Source organism: Chrysemys picta, chromosome 18, assembly GCF_011386835.1.
Source record: "Chrysemys picta bellii isolate R12L10 chromosome 18, ASM1138683v2, whole genome shotgun sequence".
Lineage (NCBI taxonomy): Eukaryota > Metazoa > Chordata > Testudines > Emydidae > Chrysemys > Chrysemys picta.
In genome coordinates, this window is record NC_088808.1 from 17353276 (window position 1) to 17372389 (window position 19114).

The window sequence follows — 19114 nt, forward strand, 5'->3', positions numbered from 1 at the left end:
CTGCATATGTAAGAAAAAAAAAAGTTTCTCAAATCATGTTTTGCATTTAAAACTAACTGGTTTACTAAATAGAGGAAGTATTAGCTGTAGCTAGTGAATTGATGGAGTGTTTTTGATCACCATGTGCCAGATTTTGAAATCTCTGGGAATTAGGCACTTAACCTGTTTATGCACTTTTTGAAATCCCACTAGGTGCCTATCTGCACTTCTGTGTGCCTAAATGCCTTTGAAAATCTGGCCCCGTGTCCTTCAAGTTTTTAGAATTAGTAGATCTCATCCTCTCCCACCTGTTGGAAGAGGAAATGAGATTTCTTGCTTTTTCATCTCCCAGTTGGTCTCAACTTTGAATGAACTAGTTCAAATGCAGAAAATATTCCTTTGGCACCTGCTAGGTAAACTAAAACCAACAGTAAATTAAGGCAAAAGTTTTTCTGCACAACTGAATTTAGAAGTTCTTCCATTTGGAAGAATGTAAATACCAGCATTTGCTCCATTGTAAAGACTGCAAATAATAGAGATTCTTAATGCAGTACATGACATTGTAACATATTTATAAAGCTTGTGTTGACCTCAAAAGTTAAAGGCCCTCCCCCGATTCTGTATATAATTAAAAAAGCAGCACCCCTTAAACTTGTTAAAATGTGAGGCCTCATTGATGCAGCAAATTACTTTTTATTTATTTTAATAAATGTTGACTTTTAAAGAACGAAAGCTTTTGTACATTTTTTTCCCAAGTCCTGCATGCAGATTTTTACTAAAGTTTATAAACAAGTGATGTGGTTCAGTGCTATGGTTAAATTCTCAGAATATGCTTGCAAAGCTACTGAATGTGCAAAATGGGTAATTGCTCATGTGCAGAGTTTGAAATTTGTTAATGATCAGTTTCCAATTGTGCTTTCTGCATACGATTTAGGGGCACATTTTTGATAATATAGCCCTGGTAGCTAACAACATTTCTGTATAAGATGCAGTATGATTAACTCTAGGAGCAACCCATAGGTTTAAAGTTGCCTGTGAATAAAAACAAATGTCCTGTGCAAAAATAATGTAAACAACTAGACTGTACCTCCTTTTCATTCTTCTTTTACTTGTTCTCATTTTTGTGACATAATTTCCCAAAGGAACATATGAAAATTGCAGAAAATGAGACAAAACGAGCAGTTTGATTTCAGGAAGAGAGGGGAAAACATAACAGTATAGTCTATGTTAAGTCGACAAATGATACATGGTTTACCTATGCTGGGAGCAGAAAAATCAGACTTCAGTGAAAGCTGCTGAAGCATCCTCATGCTGTTCCATGTTTTGCTTTTGACAGCCCTACAAGAGAATGTGGATGTGGAGATGCTAGTTGGTGAGGAAGGAATCAATTCTCTGTTAAAGACAATGAGAACATATTCTGAAAATGAAGAACTGCTCTCAATGATCTGCACTTTACTAATGATGATTGCAGCCAGTGGTGGGTCCTCTGATCCTTTCATATGGACATGTTCTTGTTGTTTATCCATTTTTATCTGTTGGATTAAATACATAATGGAGAACTCTGTGACTTAGCATAGATATGTTGCTGTACATGGGTTATTTTTCCATCTAAGCATTAGTCAGCCAGTTCTAGTTGCAAGACAGCTGGGAGCATAAGGTACACTATATTTGAACTAAGTGGCTTGAGACTGGATGTATTAAAGAGGTGGTGTGTTCAGTCTTGGTTGGCTAACAAGTGATTCTTATTAATTTACGCAGATGGTAACACTGGGGAAAGCTAGGGCATAAAACTTGGGTTCCATTGCTGGCTCTGCCTCAGGGCATGTCTACACTACAACTCTAAGTTGACCTATGTTAGGTTGACTTACAGCTGTCGCCATAGGCGCCGACTCCATGGGTGCTCCGCTTATCACCCAGAGGCAGCAAACTCCCCTTCCCCTGAGCACCTCCCAGCTGTTCCGCAGTGTGCAGGAAGTGCTGGAAGGGAAGGGGAGAGAAGAGGCAGGCCGGGAGTGGGGCTTTGGGGGAAGGGGTGTAGGGGTGGGAAGAGGCGGGGTGGGTGCTTGGAGGAATTGGGTGAAGTGGGGGCAGGCCTGGGACGGAGGGAGGGGTCGAATACCCCCCGGGTAGAGAGGAAGTCGGCGCCTATGGCAGTGGCTGATGTCCACCCTACCCTCCTTCTGTCGATGGTGTGTGTCCTCACCAGGAGCGCTTCCACTGACTGAAGAGGGGCAGTGTGAGGGGGCTAAAAGCCAGGGCTCTCAGCTCCAAGCAGCTCCCTGCCAGGACCCCAGCTGCCCCCCGGGCTCTCGCCTCTCTGCTCCCAGCTGGCAGGAGGGGGTAGCCGCCCAGGACTTCTTGCCTCCCTGAGCGGAGAGCCTCCGGGCAGCAGCCTGGCTGGGAACGGGGAGCTGGGTCAGCCAGGCTCTAGCTGCCTGGCTTTCTTGTCAATTTCAAAGCTTCAGCATGGAGCATGTAAATAATGCAGTGTCTACACAGACACTGTGTTGCCCTAACTACACCGACATAAGCCCTACGTCTCTCGTGGAGGTGGAGTTATTCTGTTGGTGTAGTAGGGCACTTACGTCAGCGGGACAAGACTGTAGTGTGTACACTGACATACTTAGGTTGATGTAAGCTGCTTTACGTCGACCTAATTGTGTAGTTTAGTCCAGACCTCAGACTCTGCCTTTGTGCCTAAGCAAGTCACTTAATTTCTCCATGCCTAGGGTTTCCATTCAGCCTATAATTACTAATATTAATATTATTTGTACTTGTCTCCAGTGCCAGATCACATTATGATTAAGGCTGCAAGTCTTTCATGGAGGTCATGGGTTCCATGACTTTCCAGGACCTCTGTGACTTCCGTAGCTGCAGCGGCTGGTGCGGCTGACCCTAGGGCTGCCCAAGCAGTTGGGGCGGCCGTGGGGCCAGCAGCACTGGACTCTGCTCCAGCTGCCAACTGGTCCCAGGAGCAGCAGTGGTGGTTGGGCCCCAGGCTGCCCCCACCCGAGGAGCAACAGCGATGGTCAGGTCCCGGGCCACCCCACCCAGAGTGTCGGGGCCCTGGACCACTTCTCACCCGGAGCAGCGGTGGCGGTGAGGCCATGGGCTGCCCCTGGCCCGGAATGATGGCGGTGGGGCCATGGGCTGCTCTCCGCCCGGAGCAGTGGCGGCAGGGCCCTGGGCTCCCCCTGCCTCCCAGGAGCAACAGCAGTGGGGCCCTGGACTGCCCCCACCCCCCAGGAGCAGCAGTGGCAGCAGGGCCCTGGGCTGCCTCCCCACCCCCAGGAGCAGAAGCGTCTGCTGGAGCATCCCTCCGCCCAAGGGTGACCAGACAGCAAGTGTGAAAAATCGGGACGGGGTGGGGGGGGGTAATAGGAGCCTATATAAGAAAAAGACCCAAAAATCGGGACTGTGCCTATAAAATTGGGACATCTGGTCACCCTACTCTGCCCCTCCCCAGCACCTAAGATTTAGTTAGGGGTATTTTTAATAAAAGTCACGGATAGGTCACTGGCCGTGACTTTTTGGTTATTACCTGTGACCTGTCCATGACTTTTACTAAAAATACCCGTGACTAAATCGTAGCCTTAATTATGATGGTATTCAGTTGATTTTTGGGAAGGATTTATCAATGCAAAAGGAACATGTCCAAAAAAGATTTGAAACTGTCCAAAAATATTTTACGTTATTGTGTGCAGGGTAGTTGTAGCTGTGTCGGCCCCAGGAAATTAGAGAGATAAGATGGGTGAGGTAATATCATTTATTGGGCCAACTTCTGTTGGTGAGAGAGACAGGCTTTCGAGCCACATGGAGCTCTTCTTCAGGACAGAGAAGAGGCCTGAGAGACCTGAAGAAGAGTAATGTGTGGTTCAAAAGCTTGTCTCTCTCACCAACAGAAGCTGGTCCAATAAAAGATATTACTTCTCCTAACTTGTCTCAAACATATTTTTGAGACATTTTATTTCAACTTGTACAAAATATAAAAAGGCAACTATCTAAGATTCTTGGCACTTTTGACCTAAATTACCTAAGTTATTGTTCAAAATGAATTCTTAAGTCTGGAGTTGACTAGGTTGGTTGGATTGCTAGACTGACTTGAATGGCAGTGATTGATGCCCTCTCAATAACTCTCTTTTTATTCCTTCCATGAAGCTCAAAACTATAATGGGAGGAGATGGCCAAACTGAGAAGGTTCTAAAAAGGCCAGTCACCACTAGTATAGTCTGTGTGCATGTGGTTCTCATTAAGAATCCCGTACATTTCTTTTGCTCATTTTCATATTGCCCTTGATCATATTATGTTATTCCCTTGTTTCATGACTCCTTTTGATTTAAATTTGTTGTGTAGTGGTAGCAGTGGCAATATAATTATATGATGTCCTTTTCTGTGCTTATTAGAAATGGCTGCAGAAGCACTGAGGAAAGCTGGAGTCATCACAGATGTTCTGTCAATTATAAGCAATTTTCCTCAGAACAGACAGATCTGCCTTTCTTGCTCTGGTATTCTTTGGAGCTTGGCTGTGAATGGTAAGTAGAACACAGCAGATACTGTGCCTAGCTGGATTCAGAGATTCTTATAGCTCGGGGATGAAACTTTTTACTGACTTCTCCCAACTTTGAGTACAGTGGGGTGTTGGAGAAAAGAATGTGGTTGAGAGCTTTGATTGAGTAGCATTAGAAGATCCATCACTGAATGAGCAATGGGGCAACACAGACTAAAGGTCAGTGTGAACGTCTCAATATCCCTATGGTGGTAAGGACCCAATTTGTAAATGTTACTCTGCATACTGTTTATAAACATTCAGAAATGAAAAGTGGGTTATGTGGCTGCAGGTTCCATCACGTAATGTGATGTGTTGTGATAAGAAGAGGAAATGAAGTATAATCAGCATATTGGATTGATTTAAGAAACAAGCCTAGCAAATGGAGGTGAATTAGATGATACATTGTCAGAGAGGGAGAATTGTCTTTGAAATAAGTAGCTTTTTTAATAACCCCACAACACACCCTAGCTTTCCCAGGCAGAGATTTTTGTAAAAAACCTCCAGCCATGCATTTCTATCCTACAGTCCTGTCGTATCTCACAGTTGAAACAGGATCAGGCTAACTCTTGACTAGAAACCTCCAAGGAACACCAGCAGGTGGCGTTCCTTCTACTGAGTCAGTGCCAAACCAATGCCACAGCATTGCACTACGCCGCTGCTGGGAGATCCCTTTTGCACCAGACCTAAATCTGAGGCCCTGACCACGGGCGGTGATTAGATTCCATGACACTTCTTGAAAGAGCAGGGATGTGTTCTTCTCATTGTCAAGGTCAAAAAACCAAAACAAATGTGCGCAATTGCATTCTGCATGTATAATTTCCCACTGCAGGTTCAACTTGGTATTTTTCTCTGGGTGATCTGTTAGGTATCATTCCTGAGCACTATGTTCTGCCCACAGATGGCTGCATTTTAGGTTTGGGTGAAGCAATTTCTGAAGCTAGTCTGCATGTTGGATTAAGCTTGCAAAGCTTTTGCAGATGAAAACAGCTGGAATAATGCAAGATTATTTTACTAATGTAAAGAAGAGTTGATGGAAGGAATCTAGAGCATGATCAAATAAATCAAATATATAACTAATCAATAGTGTGTTTTTTATACAGAAAACATAACTTCTCTGATACCTTTGTGCAGTAAGATGTTTGCCTGCAGTTTAATCTGCTCACTGTGTTAATGTTTGAGTTAACAAACTCTGCCTGATATATTGGCATTTGGATTTTCTTCCTAATTCAGAAAGTAACATGGGACAAGCATCACTAAAAAATGCTGTCCAGATTATCACTGGAGTCCTCCAAGAACACCGTGAGGATGGAGAGGTGGTTGAGTCGGCTTGCTCTGCCCTCTGGGTTCTGACACTTCAGGGTGAGTTTTCATGCTTGCTGTGCTTTATGCACAGCAGGAGTTAGTCTGACAAAATTACACACAGCAGTTATTTAAGTAGTAATTAAAATGAATGTTGAAGTGAATCCTCTATAACTTACCTTGGTGCAATACAACCTGCTGTACCTTAGCCTGCTTTATACCTATACTTTAGCTGGCAACAGTTACCCTCCTAACTGAACCAGCACCCCCTCGTTCGTCTCTTTCTGACAACCTCAGATGAAGTTTAATTTTGTAATAACTCTTAGCTAGGTTAAGTAAATACTTCTGTCAGATACTACAGTGATGAGCACGGTTTAAGAACCTATGTAGAATAGATTGTCACCTCTTAGTTGTCCTCTCTCACAACTAAAGAATCCCAGGTTTGTTACTCTCTGTTCCTACGTAAAACCACCCAGTACAGTATTAGTGCTGTGTAGAGTATTACAAAGAAAGGTTTTTAACATGAATGTCATCACTGTCTTGGGAAGAACATGACATGTTAAAAATAAAAGTATTATCTATATATTACTATGTATGTACATTAAAAGGAACATCTTTGCAGTACGAGTCCAGTACTAATGGTTCTTCGAAATCACTTTATAGATGAAAACATCCTTGCAGCATTTTCATGCTACCCTTTCTCCATTTTCATCTCCACCATTCAATCCCCTTATTATGGCCACCATCCTTCTAGCCACTGCATTCTTTCCTCCCCAACCCCTATGAATAGAGAATGTTGTTTTTGCATCATTCCTACCCTCTGCTGATCTGGGGAGTGAGAGGCTGGAACTAGGAATTGAACCTGGAGCTTCACCTAGCAGATGGTTCATAACTGTCTCTGAGCCCCTGGACCAACTCACGATGCTCAGATATTCTATTAGTCTGTATTCTAGTAAAATAGGCCTAACAGGGCTTACTTTTTAGTTTTGGTGCATGGTAAAGGAATCCTTGTAGAAGCTTGAGACAGAAGCTGAAAGCACTCATGGGTATTTCACTGGCTATTTTTGCAGGCTGCTTAATTGAAAGCCAGTATGAACCAACAACTCTGCTTTTGTTGGATGCTCTCAGGATGAATCCAGAAAGACCAGTGCTGGTGAAGAATACCTGCTTGGCATTGGCAAGCCTCCTAAGGATATCTGGTAACAATCCAGAAAGGTGTTTTTAACAATGGCAAGTGGGCATCAGAGGCAAACAACACTGTAAAGACTGAAGGTTCCCAGTGGGGTTGGGAGGGACGTCTGCCCTCCTGGATCAGTCTTCTTTTACCTGTCGGAGAAAAACATTCAAACAAGAAAACTGGATTAGCCCCCCCTGCCCAAGAACAGAAGCATAAATGTCAGAGGGAACTGGTGGATCAGCAGAGGGAGGGGGACCCTGTTGTAAACTCTATGTTTAAAATACTTCCTTGTGATGACGTTGTTCTAGTGTGTAAAAAGGATACAGCTCAAGGAGCGGTTAATGAAAAATGAACAAAGGGTATCTGGGACATAAAGAGAAGTTTTGCCTTGCAAGAAAGTGCCAGCTGCTTACACAATCCTACACATTATCTGAAGGTGCTTCAGAATAGTTTTCCAACTGGAAATCTGCCACTGCCTAGTAGCACTTGTGTCTGTCCCTCTTTTTCAGAGTTATCTGCTTTCAGACTTATCGTAACCGATACAAAGGGCAGTGGAATAAGCCTGATCAAAGACTCCTACCACTTTCACTGTGATGATCCAGAAGTGGTGGAGAACATCTGTATGCTGATTAATGAGATGGTTCAGTACGGTAAGGTCTTGTTGTTCTTTCTTGTCTTTGGCCAGTCCTTTTTGTTCAGACAATGCATAAAATCATAACAGCAACCAAGAATAATTCTACACTGTCAATGAGCACAGTGACTGGAAATTACTGCTTGCAGTTCCCAGCCAGATTACAATACTGTACAATAAGCTATAGCTCACCTTCTGGGGTATGAAACCTGAAATGTTTTCAGATTCAGGTTAGGAGCTATTACGAGACTATTGCACATCTGGGGTTGCTTCTCTCCAGATCGTTCACCGTGGAAGTGTAAATAATAAAGCAGGAAAGGCAAGATGTTGCAGTTTGAATCAGAACATCTAGATAAGCATAGAGCCTTGCTTGTCTTGAGGCAGAAGAAAGGAAGGAAACAAAACTTCAGGTGTGGCCCGCCTCAGAAATAATGCACTGGCTCATTTTTATCCCACAAGTTAATAACATCCGACCCTTCCATTTAAACTGCTCGTGCCTACTAGTACTGCTTTCTGTCTGCACATTTTAAACTAGACAGTAAGCTCTTCAGGGCAGAGAGACATTCTCATGATGTGGTTAAACAGCACCCAATGCAATGGGACCCCAATCTTTGTTGTAGCCTGTGCACTCCACTGCAGAACAAGTAATTAATACAGAGGCAGAGCTCCAGGCCTCTGGGTTCCTGTGCTTGCATATCAATTGTACTAACATGCTCATTAGCATCTTATAGATGCCAAAGGAATCTTTCAATTGTCCCTTACTTGATTTACTTTAATTTCCATCTAACCTGATCCCACTTTTCCTCTTATGTTTGTTTCAAACTTCTTTATGATATTCTTGTTTCCTAACATAAGGGCCTTTCCCTCCCCCTAGTCCCTTTGGCCATTGTCAGGTGAGAGCTATGGAAGGTGAAGTATTATTCCAAGCATTGTTTATTACAGTAACTAAGATAGATTCCCCTGTTCCTTTTCATCAGATGACATAGTGCTAGAGATGATCTCCCAGGATATGAAGGAGCTGCTGACTGAAATGAAAGTCAAGTTTACATCCAGTATGGTGGGTGGAAGTCAGTGTCGTAACAAAGAGCACACTCAATTTGTACAAATGGTTTTATTTCTTGGCTATGGCTTGCACAAACATCAATCATTTGGAGTTGTCTGGAGATGCCACGCATCCATCTTACCCAGAGGAAGATATAGTGCAGGAATTTGTGGGGGTAGGGGCTTAGTGTGGATTCAGTGTGCAGGGTACTCTGGAGGCATGGGGACTCAGAATATTTCTAAGTGTACTAAAAAAATAAGCAGGTGGAGCATAGTTTATCAAACTTCATGTTGAAGATACTCTTAAATCAATTAAATGTAAGTTTGACACTATTCCCGCTTCATCCAGCATTAGCCTGCATATATTTTTTATTACATTTTTCGTACCAGAAATACAGGTTAAAGTATAGAGGAACAAGACAACTATATTTCAAAGCAGAGAGGGATTTATTGATCTATTAAATAACCCTAAAAAGCCCAAGCCACTTAATTGCGTGGGCTTACTGTCCTGGGGAATTACTTTACATTTAATTAATTAAACAGCAAAATAATTCCCACCTTTGTTTTTCCAACACTAGAGTGACCTACACTCTTAAACCACCAAGTTATTAACATAGAGTAGTTTGCCACCAAGCATGTAGCAGTTATTTAAAAAAACAAACAACCAAAACCGATAGTCAGAGCCTCCACCCTTAAATTTAATTTGCTCATAGTTCTCTTCCTCCAGAATGTTTGCTTCATAGTACAAAGTCACTACTTTCCACAATGTTTTTCTAGCTATGATTCCCATTCCCATTAAAAACAACACATTACACATGTGAAATACCACTGAAAAAATAACAATTCTTTTATTACAAAACCTAAGAGAGGTCCTTCCCTCTCCCATTTTTCTCTTCCTCTAATCAAGACTTTTTACAAGCTAGATATTGCTTAGTGTACTTATGTACCATGACAACTATTGCTAAATATTTAGAGCAGATTCCTGATGACCTTTTAGCATTTTTTTAAATTATTTTTAGACAGATTATATAAATTTTATAGTCTTAGAAGCCAATCCTGTAGTACAAAGGAATTACGGGTGAGAGTAAAGTGTCCGAATTAGGCCACACGTTTGCTAAAAATATTGAAATAAGTTATTGAGACCCCAAAATGCAAATGAGATATACTGTCTGAACTCCTATAAAAGGACATATATTAAATACAGAATAGATTTTTGTACCATAGTTATTAATTGTCTCTTTACACTGTAAAGTAAAAACCAGGATAAACTTGTATTTAACAGTTTTCACATTTCTCCCCAGGAGATAATTACCCTTGTGGATTCAGCACTTTTGAAACTGCAGAAGTAAGGTAAAAGCTGTTCTCTACATACAAGGCTTGAAGTCTTCTGATTCAGGTAGACATGATTGATTCCTTCAGAAGTATTTTAAAAAGATTTTTCTCCCCAGAAGGAGATACTACCTGTATTATATAGACATCATCTGCTTGAACATATTCCATTGTATTCTTTACAAAGAACCACTTTGACTACTGACAATATTGAGAGTCTGACAGCAGTGTTATTTTCGGAACCTGTCTTACTTTGTGGATTTTTGAACTACATTTAATGTATACTATACTTTCCTAAAAGATTAATAAAAATCACACTAAGGTCTACAAGCTTGGAGTTAAGTGAGCTTTATGTATTTATTGAGCTTTTAGTCCATGGATTATTTATTTGGAGCATAACAGTTTCTTTTCAGGATTAGCTCTACCTCAGCAGTTCGTGAACAGATTCCTTGTAATGGACTGTTCACAGCTATTAGTTTATTATGCATGACTGATTCAAGGATAATACAACTGGCAAGAGAAAAAAGCCATCATACAACGTCATAGGAATCTAGTCACCATTTGAATCTAGTAAATGCTGCACAGCAGAAAATGACAGGATAGAATAGTTGACGTTTTAGAATTTATTTTTCTACAGTTTAGCTTTGGCTTTGATAGCTGCTTCCCACTGCTTTTTCACTAGCGTGTATAGTCTCATAGCTGCCTGCGCATCCTGAATCTGGAAGACAATGAAACAAGCCGCAGGTTAAAGAAAGAAAGCAGTAAGTTGCTGTAGGATCATTGTTAACGGTAGTCACATCCTCGCATCCATTTCATTTCCCAAAGAAAAGTAAACCTTTTTAATTTCACTTGATGTTTCTCTTGATGCTGAAATAATTCATGTAAGAGAACACTTAATTTAGCTGATGGGAAATTTCCATATGGTTAGTGTTCATGAAAATAGGTGATTAACGCTATTGGTATGAAGCAGGTAAGGACGGTACAAGCTTTCCTCAGACTGGTATTGCACATTGATATGCTGAGTAAAGATTACCAAATCTCATGAGTACAGAGACGACAATGAGGTTATACTTCTAGGGTCCCAGAGCCTAAAGCCCAATGCACTGTTGATCCACCCATAAATACATTTTCCCCATGGGTTTACGTACTGAACAGTGCTCCGATGTCTGCACTTTCACATTCAGCAGTTTCTCACAAAGCAGTTTTAGAGATGGACGTCCACTCTAGAGGCAAAAACAAGAGAATCACAGAGTTGTTACGCCAACAATGAAATTAAATAGCATCTCCTCCGTTGCACGAAGGACACAATTATTCAAGCTAAATCCTGCAGTAAGGTTTTAGTTTAAGAATACCCATTAAACCATAGTGTGTGTAAGTTTCTACAGATGAATTGGTGAGACAGATGTCATTTGTCAGGTTACTGAGAGATCTATTCAAACCTCCACTCTTGTAAATCCCTTCAGCATTATAAGAATGACATAGACAGTGATATCACTTACAGCAGCACATATGACTATAGCCTCATCAACCATGGCTTTTTTAAGCTTTTAGTGAGAGGGAGAAAGGAAAAATTCGGTGTCTTGTTTTGAAATTTAAAATATTACCTGTCACTTCTAAGGTAAACCTTTGGAACTTGCGTGACAGATGTTTCCAGTCAGGAAGGTGAGCTAACAATATCACTAAATAGAAGAACCCAGTATTTTCTATATATAGATCCATATTATCTTATTTGACTTCCCAGAAAGATGATAGAAAGACCCACGTTCCTGTTTTGAGTTCCAGGAAATGGGAAAGCCAATGAATTTGCTGTGCATGGGTATTACTGGTAATCTTGATTGGCAGTAAGTTACTTAGGACTTTACACATTCCAAACACTGTATAATAGGTTTGGCAGAATTCAATTTTTTAAAATAATTTTTAGTAATAAAAATCAATGTTTATTTTAAGCTTTTTAAAAATTTGTATACATTTAAATTTTCACAGTTGCAGGAAATTATGGGGGATCAGACAATTATTTAATGGCCGTACATGTTGAGATTCAAAAAAGTTAAAGCTTTATAACCATTAAAACATAAATTGTCACTATCACATGTCAAAATATACAAAGTAAATTCAGGGGAGTCGCATCTTACGCGGGGGTTAGGTTCTAAAGACAGCACGTAAGGCAAAAATCGCGTATAGTCAAACGCTCATTGAGTGGAATGGCGGGTGGAATCGCCTGCACAACAGGTACAGTATTAAATTGTTATTTTTCTCTTTTTTGTTTTGTTTTGCCGAGCGCATATAGTTAAAATCGCGTAAGTTAAATGCGCCTATGATACGACTCCACTGTATCCTTAAATCAAACTCTAAAGTTCTTAAATAGCATTTTTCTTCCTTTGCTTATCTGTAAATTTCAGTTATTGATGGAAATATTTTTTCAGTTTGTCTGTCCAGTGAAATCGAAGTTTACCGCTATTTACTGAAAAAATCGAATCCTTCCAAACCTATGTCTAAATACATTAAACTAGCTAACTTTCATAAATGACAATGCGTCACATACCCTCATTTTACATAAAGACAGTTAAAGCAGAGAGGTGAAGGGACTTGCCCAAGCTCGTACAAAGAGTCAGTGGCAGAACCAGGACTGGAGACTAAATGTGCAGGGGGGGAATCATTCCTCTAGATCTTGTTGCCTTGCACTAGCACTAAATGTTAGTGAATCAAGATACTATTTTCTCAACATTTCTTACTTTGACTTCCTTTCTGAAAGGTTTGTATCTTTGTGTGTCCCGAATTTTCTTTTTAGGATGATCAAGAAACAGGATCTGAAAGAAAAATATTTCCATTGTAAAGAATGCAGTAGCAGGATACTTCATACAGCAGAGTGCACCACTCCCATCAATTCAAAGGCATTCACAACGTGAACAAGTGCGATTGCTACAGTAAGAGCCCCAACCAATTTGTGTAACCTGGCTCAGATGGTGCCATCTTCGGGAGGTGCTGCCTGTGGAGCTTGTATGCCCCAGCACGGAATACTCCAGTCTGATGCAAGTAGCCGAGTGTCTCTGTATTAATGATGCCACTGGCCTCACTGTAGAACTTCACAGACTGTGCTTTGGCCTTCCCTGAATATGCAAATAACCTGAGCAACCTGCTGATTCCTAGACTAGAAGGAAATGTTAAAACTATATAAAATGTGCCATGAGAGCCTTAATGTCCATAAAGAGCAGATAAAAACAGAAGATCCCAAGGTCTCATCTGAAAGACTCAGTCATTGGATAGCTTGAATGATGCTGTACTTTAACCTACTCTGGAATGACAAAAGACTGAATGGACCAGCTGCAATCTGAACCTATGGTTCCAGAGAGGGGAGGTGTTTTAACCTGATGCTTCAGCTAACATTCTGGGGTGACAAGTCAGTCACTGAAGATGGGGGCTTCAAAGCAATAAATATCTAACCACGTACCTTTAAGTCATTGTGGACAGCATGCCCAACTAAAATCCTTCCTCTCAAGATGTCAGCCACCTCCTTCTGAACACTTTTAAACTCCGCTCCTAAAAATGCAACACATTCTCAGTAAGAGACAAAACAAAACTCAAGTTTGAGACAGCATTAGGAAGTGGAGTATTTTATGTGGCAGGCACTTCCTTGGGACCCAAGGTATTGGAGAATGCAGAATTCTTGTACACAGTAATCCCCAGCTTGCTCATAACTACAGACTCGAAGATGGCAGAACAAGCACACACGCGAACAAAAATAGCAGTCAATCGAGAAACAGACTTCTACTTATTGGCCTAAGATCACCCTTGCATTTTTGTAGGCAATGATTACAGAAGTTACACTCTACTAGGGGCAATAATGATCACTCTGCAAGAAAGCGTCAAATGTATTTTGATTCATGATCTATTGTAGAGTTCCCTTTCATTTAGATATTTTAGGTTGTGCTGAGATTGCGATTGTTTGTTTTATTTCCTACACAAAAATAGAATTAAACAGGCCCCAAAATAGCTTAGCAGTAACTCAGTCAGGGATGTTTCTGTGGTGCTCAACTGGATCCTCTCTCTTAAGGAATGTGCTAGGAAAGATCACTCACCTTTCTTTATGTCCTTGGGCCGTATGCCGCTAACAGCTGTCCTGTAATCGGTCACTTTTTCTGTAGGCTTGACATATTTGTCATAAATACACTTTCCAAATTGGTTCACCATGGATACACGAGCCAGGATGCTGTCTTCACCCTGGGGCCCCACTCCCACCATCTCACAGTCCATGGCTACAGCTTTTGTCAGCCTAAAAGAGGATACCAGAGTTAGAAAGCCTTTGCTGTGATCATATACTTCTAGATGTACAAGTTAGACACCAGTTAAAACAAATGGGGCACTTAACATCTCAGAGTAGTTTCAGTCTGTTTGCAGACTCAGGAAGACATCAGTTTACACTCTGTTTGTGTTTGGAAGCCACAACTGGAAGAAAGAGAAAATGTCTGACACCTCTCTATACCGTATATACACTTTACGTTAGAAATACAACCTACCCTGCAAAAGCCTTTTCTTTAACCAGCACCTGTTCCATAGATAGCGGTGATTTGCCTTCTTCAATTCCCATATTTCTTCTAGCAACTTTTGCTGCTTCAGGTCCGATTGCTGCTTCAATATCCTCTGGATCTACACCATCAAACCAGATGTCGGCCCTGCCAGGCAAAGATAAAATTACATTGTAACATGGTTTTAAAAATGTACTGTCTAAAAGGCCGGTTTATCTCTGACAGTTTGGCTAAGCCTGTTTATAAAAGCAAGGAGTCAACTAATTAGTATAAATCAGTGCCAACTAGTCCAACAGTCAGATGCTGTAGACCACGTAGTTTTACTCAAATATCAGAGGACTTGGGTTAGTCTGTCCCATATGGCTAGCCTGGAAAGTGTGGAATTATTTTTACCGTAATCTTATACGGTGTTCCTCAGGGTACACAATATAAGATTAGAAGTATCTGTGTCTGAACTTCTGTCCAGCCACACAACCAATCTATTCCCCTGTCCATTCTGCCCCTTCAGGTACCAGTGATTTCTTAGTTCCCAGGTCTAAATCTGCTGGTCACCAGGTGCTCTTCCACCAGTCTTTTCCTCTCCTTCAGCATTTCAGTGGAGCTCTTTCAAGACTGCAGGTTTTCTTTTTTCATTCATGTCCAGGGCCAAGATTTGTGGATTTCTTTTCCCTAAACCTTTTAGTTTATGATAGCTTGGGATGTTTGTATGAACAGGCACCTCCAAAACAGGGCTATGGTACAGAAATCTGTCCGTTCAGGTGGGAAGGGAAGAGAAACATCTCTACTGTAATAGATGAGATGCAGGTTTCATTTTCAACCCATGTCTCTTATTCCCTGGGTGGATAAAGTAGGAAGTGCTATTGAGGCAAAGCACTGGCAAAGTGCAAAATATCTTGCATTGCCAAAAAGCTGCCTCCTCTGGTCATTAAGCAATGGTCCTAACACCCTTGAAGGCAGTGTACCTTGCCCCCCGCCCCAGGTCTGTGCCCCTGATGCGGACAGGGGTAACGGGGCTGAGGCTGGGGCCACAGCTGAGGGCAGGGCAGGAGCAGAGCTGGGTTTCGTTCCCTCCCTGTCCCCATGGGGGCTAGCCCGGGCTACAGTCATGCCCCCCCCCCCAATGTGGGGTGTGCGCCCCACAGTTTGGGACCCTCTGCTCTAAGGGGAACCATGTAGTGTCCATGAAGATAGCTGCAATAACTGACAGCCTGTACAGTAGGGAAGACGTGACATTTTAAGGGGAGGTGGTATAAGGAACAAAGAGGGTCTTCCTCCTTTGAGGAAAAACACAGCGTTGCATCACCCTCGGTCTCAAATTAATCAACTGCAATTAGAATAGTTACAGCCACCTACATATGTAAACATGGGGCCTGAAATACTCACTCTGCTAGCGGCTGCTCCGTGTGCTCTTCAGCTTTCCTCCTCTTATGTTTTATGTCACCTTGTTCCTTCTCAACATTGCCATTTTTTCTTTTCTTGTGCTCCTTTCTGTTTCCCTTGCCATCACTCGAATTCTTGTCAGATGCAATTCTCTCTGATTTCGGGATAGCCAAAGGAACACAAACTTTGGCAGGATCACTGTCCATCTTGTTTACAGATTTGAATTTTCCCATATTCCCACCTCCATTTATAGCTGGAATTCCTTTGACGTTTCCCTTTTTGATCGTGAGCTTCTTGGAATATGTTTGGGATACAGGAAGGGACTTATCCAAGCTGGTGGCCTTTTGTTTCAGCAGCTAATATGACCCAAAGAAACCCCACAGAATTTACTGTAGCATTAAACTTTGAAGTTTCCCACTCGTCCCCACCCCAACCCACCAACACCGCATTTACATTCTCTCTTGTGAATTTACTACTCAATTTCCATGCATGTCCAACCCTGGAGTTGGAAGTTCTACATGTACCTACAATAAGGTACAAATGTAGGCAATAGTCATGCAAGATTCCTCCATACTGAGCCCCACCATTTCAAGGGGTGAAAGAATAGTTCATTCTCCATGGTCCATTAAGTCACTGATCTCTCTTCTGACATTACTGAGAAAGGGGCCAATAAATGCCAACAATTTGAGTGATATGGACACCTATCTATTATTAAGAACTGGACAAGTTTTTCTTGTACAACGAAAACTGCAGTTTTCAGTCAATTTCAAATTGAATCTTTAAGTCTCCTTACACACTCCTCTTCCTCAATCATGCCTACAATAGGTTAATACTGATAACAGTACTATTATAATTCTCAAATCAGACCAGAAAAAAGAGGCTGTGAAACTTACTAGATACCCATGGACCAAGGTATTTCAGATACTTATTTCCACTTCTGGATAATTCCATAATTTGACTACTGAACCAGCAAAGCATTTTTTGTTTCAAGAGTTCACAGCAAGCTTTATTTGCATAAAACATGCTGTGACCACTTAGCCAAAACACTCCTCAACATGTCATGTCTTTATATACAGTAGCTAAGTCTACAATTCAAAAGAAAGACAACGCACTGAACTAACACCTGTGGGGATCTCAAACACTCAATCCCCCTTGCAGATTTTCACTAGAACCTAACTGTTTATGGGTTACCCCACTGGGGCATGGTACTAAACTCCTTGATGTCACTGTCACTGACCTCTTGCAGGGTCTTCCAGTTAGAGGAGAACTCCTGAGGAGCTTTTGGGGGCAGCACTCCCACAACTTTGGTGTCCTTTTGTTTTTTCTTTCCGATCTGCTTGACTTTGTTTTTCCACAATACTTTTTTCTTGTTGTTCCTGTGCTGTTTTTTTAGATTCTCAGGTTTAGCGGTGGGGATGCTTGTTGAAGCTTTTGACTCTCTGGTCTTTATTTTAGCCATTCTGTCATCAGAAATCAATCACACTTCGAAAGCAACAACCATTTCTGTCAATAAGATGCATAAATCATATGTTATAGGAATATATATTTTTTAATTTGTTTGCCACACCAGCTAATGCTTATAAAAGGTATTGGTGAAATAAGCCTGGATGCAGACAGTCTCTGTTTATCCACAGAAGAGACACAACATGGGCTTTGCACTTAGTCTGCAGGGAAGTCGGTGTATAATAAGGCGTTTACAGAAATACACAGCAAGTGACAGTTTGCTTTGCTTTGCATTCACCTAGAGAGCAAAACCTTGATAATCACACACTCTGGATTTGAAATATGGTTTATGGGTGATCACTTCCCTGTGGTTTCCATACAGATAAGCCTTCTATGACACCTCTCCCTCACCCCATAGCCAGGGCTCGCCAGCCCCTGAGTACCACGCCAACCCCACCCACAGAGACCTGTCCCCCCCAGGGAGTGCCAGCCTCAGCCTGGCACCGCACCCCCAGCAAGTCCCACCCGGGAGTGGCAGCCCCGCCGCCCTGCCCCGCGCCCTGCAGACCCCGGCCACTCACTGCCCGCTCGCGCTGCAGCGCCGGGACCCCGGCCCACGTGCGCCTGCAGCGTCTCCACCTCCGCCCCTCGCCTCCCAGCGCCGCCCGGAAACCGCTCCGAACGGCCGCCGGCGGGAAACACGCACCGCGCCGCGCCGCGCCGCTCGGCCCCCCCGGGCCGGGGACACGGGGTGCAGAGCGCGCTGGGGAATGGGACTGGAGGCGTGGGGGGTTGGGCACGGCTGGGGGATGACTGTTGGGGTGCACGGGGGTTGTGGGGATCACTGTTGGGGTGCACCGGGGTTTGGGAACGGCTAATAGGGGTGCACTGGAGGAGATGGGGACTGCTATGAGGAGTGCACCATGCTTTGGGGACTGCAGTGGGGGTGCACTGGAGCATATGGGGTACTTAGGGTGACCAGATGTCCCGATTTTATAGGGACAGTCCCGATTTTTGGGTCTTTTCTTATATAGGCTCCTATTACCCCCCCAGCCCCTGTCCCAATTTTTCACATTTGCTGTCTGGTCACCCTAGGGGGACTAGCATTAGGGTCCACTGGGGTATGGGGACTGCTATGAGGAGTGCACCAGGATTTGGGGACTGCAGTGGGGGTGCACTGGAGCATATGGGGCACAGGCGTTACCATGAGGGTGCACTGCAGCATGGGGATTGCAGTGGGGCTGAGAATGTGTTTGAGGGGGTCATCTGGTGTGTGTGTGGGTGCAATTGAGAGGAGCACAGCAGGATGAATATGGGGTGCACAGAAGAGGGAAGATTAGCTGGGGGTTCAACCCAAAGAAGAGGGGTGTGGCATTAGGGACACAGAACTAGCTCCCCTGTAATATAATTGGCAGATAGCACAGACCCATTTTGCAGTGTTACTGCTCTTGGGAGTGTTTTGGGTAGGATGCACTTGGAAGTCCTGATAAACCTATACAACATGCTACCATTTTGGAAAAACATCATGTGACATCGAAATACCATTGGCCTGTAAAACTATATGTTAGTGTAATGATGTTTCACAAATTCCCTCCACCCCAACATGACTTGATGACTTGTAAACAGGGTCTTGCAAGCACCTGTGAAAATTATTGTTAAGCGTACAAGTAGGCAGAATCATCCTGTGAAAATTGACATTTCCTCAGAAGTGTGTGTGTGTATGTGTAGGCCACCCAACAAAGAATATAGGCCATACTTACGGG

The 19114-nt window shown here is 42.7% G+C and overlaps 2 protein-coding genes across 18 annotated transcripts in view; one reads left to right on the top strand and one right to left on the bottom strand.

Annotated features, from left to right (window-relative positions):
• STKLD1 (serine/threonine kinase like domain containing 1) overlaps nt 1–13938 on the top strand; it is a 25949-nt gene extending 12011 nt beyond the window's left edge. For 4 of the 17 annotated variants that reach the window (XM_024106041.3, XM_065572386.1, XM_065572393.1 and 1 more), the window contains 6 exons: nt 1316–1456; nt 4383–4511; nt 5759–5887; nt 6898–7026; nt 7514–7654; nt 9978–10344. In XM_024106041.3, coding sequence (XP_023961809.2) covers nt 1316–1456; nt 4383–4511; nt 5759–5887; nt 6898–7026; nt 7514–7654; nt 9978–10030 — 722 coding nt within the window. In that variant the 3' untranslated portion in view covers nt 10031–10344. Of the gene's footprint in view, nt 1–1315; nt 1457–4382; nt 4512–5758; nt 5888–6897; nt 7027–7513; nt 7655–8612; nt 8703–9977; nt 10345–12793 lie in introns of those variants that run through there. The other 13 variants (XM_042854315.2, XM_042854319.2, XM_065572388.1 and 10 more) reach the window with 6 other exon arrangements.
• Nucleotides 10614–18065, bottom strand: REXO4 (REX4 homolog, 3'-5' exonuclease). The gene is made up of 9 exons (XM_005293257.5): nt 17933–18065; nt 17146–17411; nt 15912–16264; nt 14520–14675; nt 14082–14275; nt 13454–13542; nt 12738–12812; nt 11154–11228; nt 10614–10723 (listed from the first exon to the last, which is right to left on the bottom strand). Exons 2-9 carry the CDS (start codon nt 17365–17367, stop codon nt 10637–10639), a joined length of 1251 nt encoding a protein of 416 aa, XP_005293314.2. The 5' UTR covers nt 17368–17411; nt 17933–18065; the 3' UTR covers nt 10614–10636.
• Nucleotides 18066–19114: the final 1049 nt, after the last annotated feature.

Excerpts from the sequence above, each read along its gene's own strand:
- REXO4 (XM_005293257.5), bottom strand. The coding sequence starts at position 17,367 with ATGGCTAAAATAAAGACCAGAGAGTCAAAAGCTTCAACAAGCATCCCC. Across the intron at positions 16,265-17,145 it reads ACTGGAAGACCCTGCAAGAG|CTGCTGAAACAAAAGGCCAC; the intron begins GTCAGTGACAGT and ends GGGTCATATTAG. Across the intron at positions 14,276-14,519 it reads AAAGAAAAGGCTTTTGCAGG|GCTGACAAAAGCTGTAGCCA; the intron begins GTAGGTTGTATT and ends ATCCTCTTTTAG.